The sequence below is a fragment of the Artibeus jamaicensis genome, unplaced genomic scaffold (genome assembly GCF_021234435.1).
Source record: "Artibeus jamaicensis isolate MK-2021 breed Jamaican fruit bat unplaced genomic scaffold, CSHL_Jam_final contig_465, whole genome shotgun sequence".
Classification (NCBI taxonomy): Eukaryota; Metazoa; Chordata; class Mammalia; order Chiroptera; family Phyllostomidae; genus Artibeus; species Artibeus jamaicensis.
The window spans coordinates 23228316-23242073 of NW_026521843.1; the positions used below are offsets into that span (position 1 = coordinate 23228316).

General features: G+C 33.3%; 1 protein-coding gene across 2 annotated transcripts in view; it reads right to left on the reverse strand.

The window, feature by feature from the left end:
* SOS1 (SOS Ras/Rac guanine nucleotide exchange factor 1) overlaps window positions 1-13758 on the reverse strand; it is a 118560-nt gene that overhangs the window by 58228 nt on the left and 46574 nt on the right. For both annotated transcript variants that reach the window (XM_053666857.1, XM_053666856.1), the window contains exons 5-8: window positions 12194-12403; window positions 7805-7948; window positions 1215-1325; window positions 1038-1136 (exon numbers count right to left, since the gene is read on the reverse strand). In XM_053666857.1, the coding sequence (XP_053522832.1) occupies window positions 1038-1136; window positions 1215-1325; window positions 7805-7948; window positions 12194-12403 (564 nt within the window). The remainder of the gene's footprint in view (window positions 1-1037; window positions 1137-1214; window positions 1326-7804; window positions 7949-12193; window positions 12404-13758) is intronic.

Here is a 13758-nt window from a genome sequence, read left to right on the forward strand (position 1 = left end):
AGGCTCTGTTATTCTGCCTGGTGATTAAATCCTTCAGTTCCCTTACTACAATGTAGAGAGACCTGGAGAAATGCAGGGAAATGTAGGGATGAGAGTCATTCCAGTTTACCAAATGCAGAGGACTTCTATTTATTCAGTAAGTCATTTACAGAGAGCCCATTTCACCATGTACTCCTGCAAAGTATAAATATGACTTCTAATAATTCATTTCCCATAACAAAATATTAAATAGAGCTTCTCTTTAATGAAACATTATTTTAAAGAAATAATGATAGTATTAATGCATGTCTTATTTTGTGGTTTTTATGGGGCTAGTTCATTAAAAGTTAAAGAGAATATCTTTATTATTTCACCCATTATTTAAAATTTTTGAAAAAATATGCTTTAGGAATATATTATCCATAATCTAAAGAAGACATCATAAAATATTTAAAAGTGAGTAACTTCCAGCTACACTAGTGAGTTATAATTTCTATAGAGTGACCTTTCCCTTATTTACTGGTTAATTTCAGTATATAACAGAAAAAAGGAAAGAGGGGAACAGAACACTTTTCATTTGGTCACTACTTCTTAAACTGAACATTCTGAACTGTGATAACATGGTGAATTTTTACTGGGATTGTATATAGCTCACTGTTTTTAAAGCCATGATAATTAGGTTTACAGATATAAACTTGAGCTATGAAAATTAGATAATAAAATCTTCCCCATGTGGCCTTATCCCCATACTACATAAGACCCTGAATCTGCTGAGATCCCAAAATGGAGACTTAGATGCCTAAATCAAAGTTTGTTCCCAAATAATTAGCCATGTACACAAAACACAGGGACACAAGATTAAAAAAGCATCTGATCATTGCCTTAAAATTCACTAGTAAAACTGGAAAGAACATGCCATCCTTTTGCAGATTCATTTACATTGGCTTCTTAACTAGAAAAAGAAAATAGATACAGACTAATATCCATGAGCGATCACATAATAATTCACAAACAATTGGTAAATAATTGTTTGCATCACACTTGAATATTTTTCTTACCTTTAAAAGCTCAAAGTAATGTAGACAGTGGTAAACCGGGGCTAGAAGCAGCCTGGGTAGAACGTATTGAACTGCTTCTTTGAAGCCTTCGCCTATTGACTAGAAAACAAAGTGATTTAATTTTTTTTTAAATGTATTTTTCAGGTATCATATATCTTGATTAAAAAATTACTATACCTGCAAATAAAGTGCTGCTCCAGGCTTGGATAACTGACTAAGGAAATGATCATGAAAACCAGGTCGTAAAATATCTCGAGCATATGATTCATATGGATCAAATGCCAGTTCCTTAGGAAATAAAGAAGGTAAAACATAAATAATCTTTCTCCAAGGTAGAATATAAGAAAAACCATAAGCACAGAAAGATTAAATTACAGGCACATCTGTACCAGCCCAATTATATATTTTCTTTAAAGCCTCCAAACAAAATTACATGGCTATGAATTATAATTTTAATAGAATAAATCTAATATTCTCAAGTAAGAGAATAATTCAATTTATTCTGATGAGCAATGGGATCCTTATATGTTATGACACCTCACTAAAGGATTCTAGTAAAGTGTTATCAACAAACATGGTCATAAGAATGGGGAGACTTTGGGTTCTGGAAAACAAGTTTAGCCTTAACACCAAAGAACACAGATATCTACAACTAGACAGAGTATAAACATTTAGAATACTGGTGCCAGGAATTTCTTTTCTCATGGTCATTTCTTAGTGGTGGACTTTTATTTTCAAATTCCGTAAGCCAGAGGTAACAGTTTATATCATCTAAAATTCAAAACAAACAATTTTTGGCCATCAATCATTAATAAACTAAACAACTGTAATGGTTATGTCTACAAGATTGTAATCAACTGGTTTTGATGATTCCTGAGGAAAAAGAGGATGGGTGTCTAGATTTTAGCAGGAGATAGTATCTCTACTCTTTTCCACCCTATGTCATATTCCAAGTTAAAAAAAATATTTTACAAAAATGGTGCTTTTAGAGTCTAACAAGAGTTCCTTTCTATGAAGGGTAATTCTAGAAGAAGGAAGGGGACACCTAGTGGAGGCACGTGGCAGAAGAAAGTAAAAGGGAATGACGGGAACAAATGTATTAATTGCCCTTGCTGTTGTTTCTCAGATTCCTTTTTTAAGGAAAGATTGAATAACAGCACAAGATCAGAAATTAGAAGACCTGAGTTCTGTTCTTTGTGAAATGCAGTATGGCACTCAAAGGTCCAAGTCATCCTGAATTCTTGGGCAGGCTCCTAGTTCATTTCCTAATTTCAATTCTTTCAACTGTCTTTCCAGCTGAAAATTTCTGTAATAATAAACACTGGAAATTGCAGCCCAGCTCACTGCAGATTTTACTGGAATGGATAGTTTCAACAATAACAGAAAGAAGTCAGGTATGAAAAGACAGGGAGAGAGGCACAAAAATGTGATTAGATGTTTCTATCTTAGGTCTCTTCAACTCTAGAAATTATCATGTACAGCAGATAATATTTGTCCTCCTTCTCTTTCAATAAACTTTATTTTATTACAGAATTTTTATGAGAACTACATACACAAAGGAAAGGCTACACAGTATAGTGGCTTGCAAGCATGTCTTTAGTCACAGAATTCCAATTTTGATTGCACTACTTATTAGCTGTGTGACCTTTGGCAAACTGCCTACTTTCTCTAAGCCAGGCTCCTGATTGTAACATGTGGATAATACCTACTTCAAAGGGTTGTTTTAAGAATTAAATATCATATACAAAATGCTTTTAATTGGGTATGCAAATAGTAAGCAATAAATAAATGGTACCTTGTATTATCATTTGAAAATAGCTAATATTAAGAGAGAAAAAAACTGGTAATCCAAGTTCTAATCACATAGTTTTATTCTTGAGGATAAATGTGTAGAATGTCAAGCACTCCTAAGAACCCATGTGTAAATTAATAGATGATTTTATGATCAGTTTTCTGGTTAAAATGCAATACATGTAAGATTAATAAACATTTAATGATCAATATACATAATTATGTATTAATGATTAGAATATTCTAAACATACAGAAAAGTACAAGAACAGCCTAACAATACTATATTCACCATCTATGCAGAACAGCAATATTTTATAACACTTCTGCCTTTTTTATTAAAGAAATAAAATACTATACGTATAATTGATCTTCTGGAGAATGCAAAATTGTACCATTTTACATCCCCACCAGCAAAGTGTGAGGATTCCAATGTTTCCACAACCTCACAAACACTTACTTTTCTTTAAAAAAATATCCTAGCTGTCTTAGTGTGAATATCCTAGCTACCAGTGTGAACTAGCACTTCATACTGGTTTTGTTTTGTATTTCACTAATGACTAACGATGGTAAGCATCTGTCATGTGCTTATTGCTATTTCCATGTCATCTTTGGAGAAATTCCTATTCGAATGCTTTGCCTTTTAAGGCAAAATTGAAATGTCCTTTATAAGAGTTCTTTATATACATTGAATTTTAGATCCTTATCATATATATAATTTATAAACATTTCTCCCATTCTGTGTGCTGCCTTTTCACTTTTGATAGTGTCATTTGAAGCACAAGTTTTTAATTTTAAGCCCAAATTATCTATTTTTTCTTGTGCAGCTCATGCTTTCAGTGTCATATACCTAAGAATTCTTTGCCAAAGCCAAGATCATGAAGATTTAGCCATGCTTTCTTCTAAGAGTTTTATAATTTTAGCTCCTACTTTAGGTCTTTGATCCATTTTGAGTTTATGTTTGTATATGGTGTGAGTTCAACTTCATTCCTTTGCACTCATAACTTTATGATGTCTTTTTTTAAACAAAAATTTTAAACCTTTAATCTCTCATTTTATGAAGGATTTCAATTTCTATTTGTTCTTTAAGAAACTTTCCCTATCTCAAAGTCATAAATATGTTCTATATTTTCTTCTGAACTTATAAAAAGTTTGCTTTTCATTTCCAGATTTTAAATTTATTGGTAACTTTTTTGAGTATGATATGAACTAAGGAAGACATTTTTTTCTCTCCATATGGAAAACTATAGTTCTTCCCCCCATATGTACATTGTAATCTACAGGCAGTATTTCTATTCTTTTGGTGCTTTTCCTAAATGTTTTCAGAATTAAATATACTTTGTTGTCTTTAATTTTTCTACATTTCCAAGAGAGTTTAATGTTGTTCAGTTTTTCTGTCCTTCTGAATACAAGCCCTTTACACACTACATATTTTATTATGGGTGCTTAGAAGTTTAGTTTAATCTTCCCTTTAAACACAAAGAATTAAAGTTTGGATTTAAAAATATTCAGTAATTTATTAAAATTACCAACATACTTCTTCAACATTAGTTATTGTATTCCTTGACTTCCCTGAGTACTTTCCTTCTTGCTAAAGAACATAATTTAATACTTCTTATTATAGTAAGGGCCTATGGGTAAGGAAATCTCAAGGTCAGCATATGTCTGTTTTTATTTGTTTCTCACTTTTTTTTTCTGATTTGTTAAATTGAGGTATAACATACATGAAGTCCACAATCTGATGCCTTTTTACATATTTATGCAACTTATTTGTGTAATCATCACCCAGATAAGGAAACAGAGATCCAGTACCACAAGAACCACTATTCTAACCTTTATTCCCAAAGATCTGTTTACATGTTTTAGTACCTTATCCAAGTGCAATTACAGATTTTGAGTCTTCTTATTTCATGCAACATTATGTTGCCGTTTTAAAAAATCAGTGTTCATTCTTTTTCACTGCCATATAGCATTTCGCTGTGTGAATATATCACAGGTTATCCATTATGAATAATAAACCTGTTACAAACATTCTTGAACATGTTTTTTGGTAAACATAGGCATTCATTTTTTAAGGGGTGGTATATGCCCAAAAATGACTGCTGGACCACAGGTACATTGTAGTCCTAGCTTTAGTAGACATGCCAAACAGTTTTCCAAAATAGCTGTACCAATTTATACCCCTCCACCAGCAACGGAGGGTTCCAGCTGCTCCCTGGTTTTAAATTACATTTCCTTGATGAATAACGATGCCGAACACCTTTTATTCTTTTAGGAAGTACTTGTTCAGGTCTTTTGCCTAATCTTGCAAAAATCTAAGCTGCCTGTCTTTTAGTTACTGATTTGTAGGAATTCTTTACATACTCTGGAAATGAGTCCTTCATTGGTTATATGTACTACAAATATTGTCTTCCAGTCTATGGCTTGCCTTTTCACTCTCTTAATTTTGTCTCTTGATGAACAGGTGTCCTTACATTTAATGTAGTCTAGTTTATTAATCTTTTATGGTTAGTGTTTTTGTGTCCTGTTTAAGAAATATTTGCTGCCCAGGCTGGTGTGGTTCAGTGGACTGAGTGCTGGCCTGCAAAACAAAGGGTCGCCAGTTTGACTCCCAGTCAGGGCACATACCTGGGTTGCAGGCCAGGTCCCCAGTTGGGGCCATGTGAGAGGCAAACACACATTGATGTTTCTCTGTCTTTCTCCCTCCCTTCCCCTCTCTCCAAAAATAAATGAATAAAATCTTTAAAAAAAGAAGTATTTGCTTATTCCAAGGTCATGAAAATCCCATTTGCTTCTGCAAGCTTTATTAATCTTTGTAATCACTCTTTAAAAAATTTTGTCAATTACAGTTTACATTCAATATTATTTTGTATTGGTTTTGGTGTCTAGCATGGTGTAGTAGCTACACAATCATGTACTTTACCAAGTGGTCCCCCAATATTTCAAGCACCCGCCTGGCACTGAATATAGTTATGTACTCCACTTGAATAAAAGTTTAGTTGTGCTGAAAATACTATTCTCCCTTAGTACTTTGAAGATATAAAACCTCCCACCATATTCCATAGATTCACTACAATGTTTCTGGCTGTTGGTTTATTGTTTGCATGCTGTCCAATATCTGGAATTCATTTTTCATCTGGAAATTTGCCTTCATTTCTGGAAAATTTTCGGTTGTTATCTCTTCAAAAATTGCTTTCCTCATTCTGTTTCTGAAACATTTATTACATGTATGCTGAAGCCTTTCAGTGTGTCCTTTATAATTCTTAACTGGTCTTTCATACCCTTATCTTGGTCTCTCTTTGTCACAGTCTCAGTGAATTCCTTGGTTTTATCTTCCAATTCACTAATTTTATCCTTGAACTAGATCTGGTAAATGTTATACTACTGCATAATGAGTTTTTATTGCATTGCTTGTATATTTAATTCCCACCATCTTTCGATACCTACTTGTTCTTGTTTCCTTCCTGCCTAGCAAGGCACTGTTTCACAATGCCTTCCATATAAATAAATCATATTCTTTCACTTATCTATCTGAGCATCCTAAACTTCCTTTAAACTCTTTGTAATCTATTGTCCAAAATTAATTTCATCTGGGATGAATTTACTTTGTAATTGTTGATTTTGTGAGATATCATTGTAAGCATTCGAATTTGCTTTGTGTTTTATAATTTTGTACTATAGACTTCTTAGGGAGAGGCCTTAAATTTTTGGTTTCCTTTTTCTCTCTCAATCTTGTATGATCAATCACTCACCCAGACCAGAACTTGCTCTTAAAATTACTTTTTAATCTCAGGCTTTCTGACCATATTGGCTTAATACTGTGAGACATTCTGTTACATTTTAAGGCACGTTTGTTATAAGGTAGTGTTTCTGTCTCCCACCTCAAGTCCACAACTTTCTGTAAGTCCTTACAGGCAGGTTTGGTAGACTTCTCCAGCATCCTATTATAATCTTAGGCTTTGGAGTAAGAAATCGTGCCCACTTTTATGGAACACATTTAGTCCTCATTATCCTTAAGAGCTCAATGTCTAGCTACCAGAACTCACTACCTTGAAGGTCTATTCAATCTCTTTTTCTCAATTGTTCTTGAGTCTAGTTACACATATTCTTATTTTAAAAATGTTTTATGACTTATGTTTAAACCATGACTGGAGGAGCTGTAGTAAAGCTTAAATTTATCATAGTATTTTGCCTGAAAATCTTTTTTTATGCTTTCTAAACTCAGCCCTTTGTTATAATAAAAGATACAGATTTTAGAGTAAGAACAAAAGCAAGAGCTAGAAATCTCAGAAGGACAACTGGTGCTAACTTTTTAGGGCTAATGTATGTATTTTAGCATTTGAAATATCCAAGGAGAGAGCGACCATTCTTCTAACCCCATGACGTCCGAATCATCTAGGCCCTGGACTTCATTTTCCCACTGATTTCACCCCTCTTGTTCTAAACAATATGTGGTTGTCATATATTGAGTAGCTTACTGAAGTGAATATGATTAGCTGAACATTTCAGATGGCTTATTTTATTTAATTGTCACGGAAACCCAGAGTCTTATTATTATCCTTATTTTACAAATATAGATATGGAGGTTTAGATATGTGAAATCAACTGCCCATGGTCACACAGAACCACTAAGTAGCAGAGTTTAGACTGGAACGCAAATAGTTTGACCTCATACCCAAGTTCTACAGCCTCTTCACTGATAGGGCATTGACTGACTTGTCTGTTAAGACAAACAATTGAGTGTCAGCTGTAAATGCCTCCTGTCAATGGGATCTGCTTTTTTATAATGGACAAGAGAATACTTTTCCTGGATTTCCATAAGAGAAACATGTTAACAATGATCTGAAAGGGCAATAAAGCAGAGCAGGCAGCAGTTAAGACTAACTATGACTTTAGCTGGAAACAAGAATTAAGATTCCAATTTTAATGTGAAGTAGGGTTTTCATGCAGATTTGTTTTGGTGGGTAAAGAACTTACCTCTGCTAAATCTTCAAAGCAGCTTCCTACTAGTGGATGGGGACTGCCTTCATCTGTCATCTCTACAGTATCTTCTATGTGGCCCAGTAACTTTACACTAAGTTCATGTATATCTACTATACGACTAAATATATTTTCTACATCCTGTTGGGAAGAAAAAGACACTAATTCAAGTAGGTTGCATAATAAAAAACAAGTTTTGAGCTAATAAGTCACTTTATAATTACAAAATTTAACACGGTAGATATAGTAAGAAATTTTAACAACTTAGAAATTTAAGTAAAAGATAATGTAAAAATCCCTTTGCAATAATGTATAATTTGCAAATACTTTTCTCTAGGTCAGTGGTTCTCAAACTTTTTGGTCTCAGGACTCATATATACTCTTAAAAATTACTGAAGCCTCCAAAGGGATTTTGTTTGTAACTATATCTATTATGGTTTATCATATTAGACATTAAAACCAAAAAATTAAAACATTTATTTAAAAATAACAATAAATATCATTTTCATGAAAAGTAACTGTAGTTTTTCAAAATAAACCAAAAATGTAGTGAAAAGAATGGCACTGTTTTATGTTTTTGCAAATCTTTAATATCTAGCTTAATAGAAAATAGCTGGATGTTCATTCATTGTCTTGGTCAAAGCATATGGAGAGAATATAGCTTTATACAGATATGTAGTTGGGGAAAAAGGAGTATTTTAAAAGTCTATTCAAATAATTATGGATTTCCTTTTTCTGTAGAGTTTCTTTATAGAGATGTAAGTCATATACCATAAAATTCACCCATTTAAAGAATATTTCAGTGGTTTTCATGTATTCACACAGCTGTTCAATCATCACCACTATCAAATTCTAAAACATCTTCATCACCCCCTCACCCCCCACCCAAAAAAAAGCCTGTATCCATTAGCAGAGCTCTCCATTCTTCTCTCCCCATGAGTCAATGGTAACCACTAATCTGGACATCTCATATCAGCGGAATAAATAGCTTTCTATGCCATTACTTAAAAATTCAACTAGTAGTTTCTTAAAGGTTAGTTACAATGTGGAATCTGAAAACATATCAGATTCTGTACTGTTATCAAAAGCCATTGGCCTGCCCTGGCTGGGTGGGTTCAATCCCAGACTGGGTTACATGCAGAAGGCAATGGATCTCTCTCTCTTTCTTTCTCTAAAAGCAATAAATATATATCCTTAGGAGAGGATTAAAAAATCCATTGGCATATTTTGAACTTTGAATGTCTGAATAGATCTTTTTTTATCCATGTGTGATTTTATAGCATTATAAATTTGGTCACTTGGAAAATAGTTCTGTAGATCTTCCAAATGTTAACACATTTAACACATATTCACTATATATAAAATTAAAAGACCAAATCCATTAGTATCATCACAGATTATGGGAGTGGATACAAATTTTACAAAACTCTAACTTCACTTGAAAGTTCAACTTTTATCACTGTTACCAAATACTGCCAGTTATTTTCCTTGAAGTAACAGGTATATTTCACTCATTTTTGAAAAATGTCGGCCAAAAATGCCTCTAAATAACCACAGTTGGTCAGGCATTCTTTCAGGTGAAAGTAGTGTTTCATAAAACAGGTGGCTAGTTCAGTTTGTAACTCAAACAATCATACAGTGTTTTCCCTCAAGACACCAATCATACTTTGGTATGCAGAAATGCTTTATGTGACTTTCTATCTGCCTCAGCTCTTCTCCAGCTTGAGCTTTCTCAAGGCACACCAGGCTTCTGTCCTATCAGTAATGACGAAGAAGCCGTATGAATCCATATAGTACCCCTCTGTTTCATCTCTTCATTCTGTTCTTCTATTCTCTTATTTTTATTACAAATAAACATCCATACAAGATACTCAATATAACATTTTGTAACTTCCACTAGATTTTCTGTAGGTTAGATTTCTGGATAAAGACTTTAGTTATACGATTTTATTTAAAATATCTATGGATACTTCCTTAAAAAGAATCCACTAGTTTACCCTCCCATTGGTAGTGTATGGGAATTACAGTTTTGCTAAACCCTTACGACACTGAATATCATCAATCTTAACTTTTAGAAAAATGCTTAGATAATTGAAAAGCAAGTGCTAATTTTCATTTACACAATGACTATTTTTTAAATTTATTATCTTTGTCAGTGACTATCCTTTTTTTGTCAAATCAGCTTTGAGTCATGATTAATACCTAGTAAGATAACACCTATTTTAAACGTATTTTTTGATGAGATTTTATGTTACTCAAACTATGACTATAATCAAGATACAAAACACTTTCATTACTACAAGAAGTTTCTTTGTGTCCCATCCCTTTTAATCGTCACTACTCCCCCAGGGAGATCACTGGTTAGTGATCTGCTTTCTGTCACTATAGGCTAGAACTCTTTCCTATAATGTTAAACAAATAAAATCTTAAGTAGTCTTTTGTGCCTAGTTGTTGTTTTTTTGCTCATGTTTCGGAGATGCATCCATACTGTTGCATATATAGCTACATCATTCCTCTTTAATGCTGAGTAGTATTCCATTGGGCATATCACAATTTGTACATCCATTCACCTGTGATGGGTATTTGAGTTGTTTCCAGTTTGAAACTATTACAAACAAACTGCTATGAACATTCACGAACAAGTTTTGTATGGGTATGTTTTCATTTCTTCTGGGTAAAAACACCGGAGTAGAATTTCTAGGCAGTAAGGCTAATTTATGTTTAATGTGATAAAAATTGACACTCTTTTCCATGGTGTTTATGTTGGATTACATCCTCACAAGCAATGTGGGAATTTTATATTACCACAAACAATTGCTCCACATTCTTTCTGACATTTGGTATTGTCAGTCTTTAATTTTCACCTTTCTAATGAGTGTACAGCAATATCTCATGGCGGTCTTAATTTGTATGTCCCTGATAACTTCTGAGGCTGAGCATCTTTTGATGTCCTTTTTGATCACTGGTGTATCTTCTTTATAAAATGTTCAATTTTTTGCCCACTTAAAAACATCAGGCTGCCCTAGTTGGTGTGGCTCAGTGGAGTGAGTGCCCATCTGTGAACCAAAGGGTCACTGGTTCAAATGCCAGATGGCGCATGCCTGGATTGTGGGCCAGGTTCCTAGCTGCGGGGGTGCGACAGGCAACTGATCGATGTACCTCTTGCACATCGATGTTTCGCTCCCTCTCTTTCTCCCTCCTTTCCCCTCTTTCTAAAAAGAATAACTAAATAAAATCTTTTTTTTAAAAGCAGGCTATTTTTTAATTTATTGAATTGTAAAAGTTTTTATATATTCTGGATAGAAGTCCTTTGTTAGATGTATGTATTTCAAATAGGTTCTACCAATCTATGGTTTACCTTTTTACTTTTCAGACAATGTCTTTTGAAGAACAAAAGGTTTTCATATTAATAAAGTCTAAAATTCATTAATATTTAATTTTACAGTTCTTGATTTTTGGGTCCTAAGAAATCTTTGCTTATCCTTCATTTCTTTCTTTTTAAACAACTTTATTAAAATATAACTTATATATCATGCAATTCATCCATTTAAATGATTCAATGGTTTGTACTATGCATTTATAGATTTGTACAACTCATAATCTACTCTTTTGTTTTTTAATGTTAACTCACTGCCATAATTTGCCCCCCAGTCTCAGCCTCTAGTGAGCACTGCGTCTCCAGCAGTCCCCGAGGGCCAGCAGTCCCTGAGGGCCATGTGTCTGTGGTTCTAGGGATTACTATAATGTAGCTCTAGACAGTCTTGACTGCTCTCATTCAGCATTCCCTAGGACCACATTAGACTGGTGTGATTACTACTGTAAGATGAGTAACCCTTTCTCTAATTTTTAATGCTATTGGCTCCCTCCTTTGTGCTCCCCACAATCCTGTTTCCATACTTCCATTATGATAATTACCATACTGTATTGCAATTTAATTGGAAGTTTACATCTCTGTCTTTACCAGATTAAACTTGAGGGGAGAAATTTTTCTTAATAAGCTTTGAATTTCCACTGCTAAGTATGGTACCTAACAATATAGGCAGTACTGATGAAGTGCCAGTTGAAATGACTCAAATGAGTTAAATTAAATAAACAAAGAAAATCTGCTTAAATAAGAGGCTTTAGTCTTTGGAGTACAGTATATGCAAGATTTTTTGAATTCATTTATAATTATACAATCAGTTTAGTTTAGATTTTGTATTTTAATTTCTGTTGTAATTTATTGACATGGCTGTAGCAACTTTATTTGTGATCACAGTCACCTAAATTAAACCCCACAACTTAAAAAAATTGACAAATAGCAGTCATGAGCTATACAAATTCACATTTCTTTGGTCATGTAAAATCAACAACACATGCAATGATATATATGTACAAGATACTTACATTAGCTGAAAACAATTTTGAGTTGGAGACAAAGGGTTCTCTAAAAACTTTTATAATTAAATTTAGTTCCCTTATGTATTGTCGAATTTCTGCCATAAATGCTTTTACCAAATCATAGTAAGTTTGCTCTCCTGAGGTGGAAGGTTCTTCATCAGTTAAAGATAATATATTTATATCTTCTACATCTTGATGAAACATATCCATCAATACCTATACAAAGACAGTTAACAAAGCATAATAAAATATAAATCTACAGTCAAATTTGAAGTTAAGCACCCTAAGCTATTTTTTGAAGATGGTTCGTAAGTGACAAAAAGCAAACCTGATGATCTCTTCTTGGACATACTGCCAGCACCCCACCACAGCTCCTCTAAGAGAATTCAACATTTGGTGTCACGACCTGACTCCTCCAAGTTCTCTGTCAACACTAGTATCTATCTGTCTCTCTGTCTCTCTGGTCAACCTATTACTTTTCATGTCTTGGATTTCGCTCTGATTTAGTTTTCTTGTTTCATACCCTTGCCATCACCCCTTCATTCCAGGGCCTCAGCACCTCGTATTTAAATAATTTCTACAGCCTTCTAGGCCTACATTTGTTAAATAATGATCAAAACAAATCCTGTTTTTACTAAGAGGTCTACCATTCTTACTCTTCCTGGCCCTCATCTTTCCCCTTCTGTGAGCTTCTACATCATTATCCTCACAACACAGTAAGACAGCATTCCATCTCGTATGACTTCTGTTTGTTTCACAAATATAAGTATCCTTTCATCAACTCTGAAACCTTGTTTTACACCTCTTTTGCATCTCCTCCCTGTGTGAGCACATAGTATGTATTCAAAACTTATATGATTCATCTACAAGTATCAAATATTTTATGTTCATTGAAGAAAATTAAAAACCAAATACTTATTCATTTAAAAATATAAAAACACTTGAAATCCTTTGTCAAGTCAGGTGATTTTTACTCTATACATTCACATCCTAAAAGAACAAACACTAACATATAAATAAACGGATTTAGTAATCAGAAAGAATATTCCAAATCAAAAATAGTATATTGAGAAAAAAATGGAATGGTTCATCAGAAAATATTTTCTTTTCCACAAAGTCATTTTTATAAAATGAAAATACTGAAGCAGTGTAGTGTAATGATTGAGAACTTTAGACTCAGACAAATCTGGAGTTCAAGTCTAGGCTTTGAAACTCCTTGGAATATTCTGAACCAACTTCTTTATCTCTCTTGCACTTCAGCTTCCCTATTATGAAATGTAGACAAGAGCTACTATACAGCAGTATCCTATGGGCCAAGTGAGATGAGTCACATATATGCTTAACTTTCAAAATAGTTTGTTCTCAATATTATTAGAGTAAAATCATACAAGTAGTATCTAAAGAAAGCTAGGTATTAAAATAAAACTCTGAAGAATTTAGGTATTTTTATATTTTCAAAATTTGTTTTCAAGTAAATCTATAACATTCTATAACGCAAATAAAAATTTAAGATACCACTAATAAAAGATTATTACTGTTATTAACCCTACTTGAAGCAACATATAAAAGAA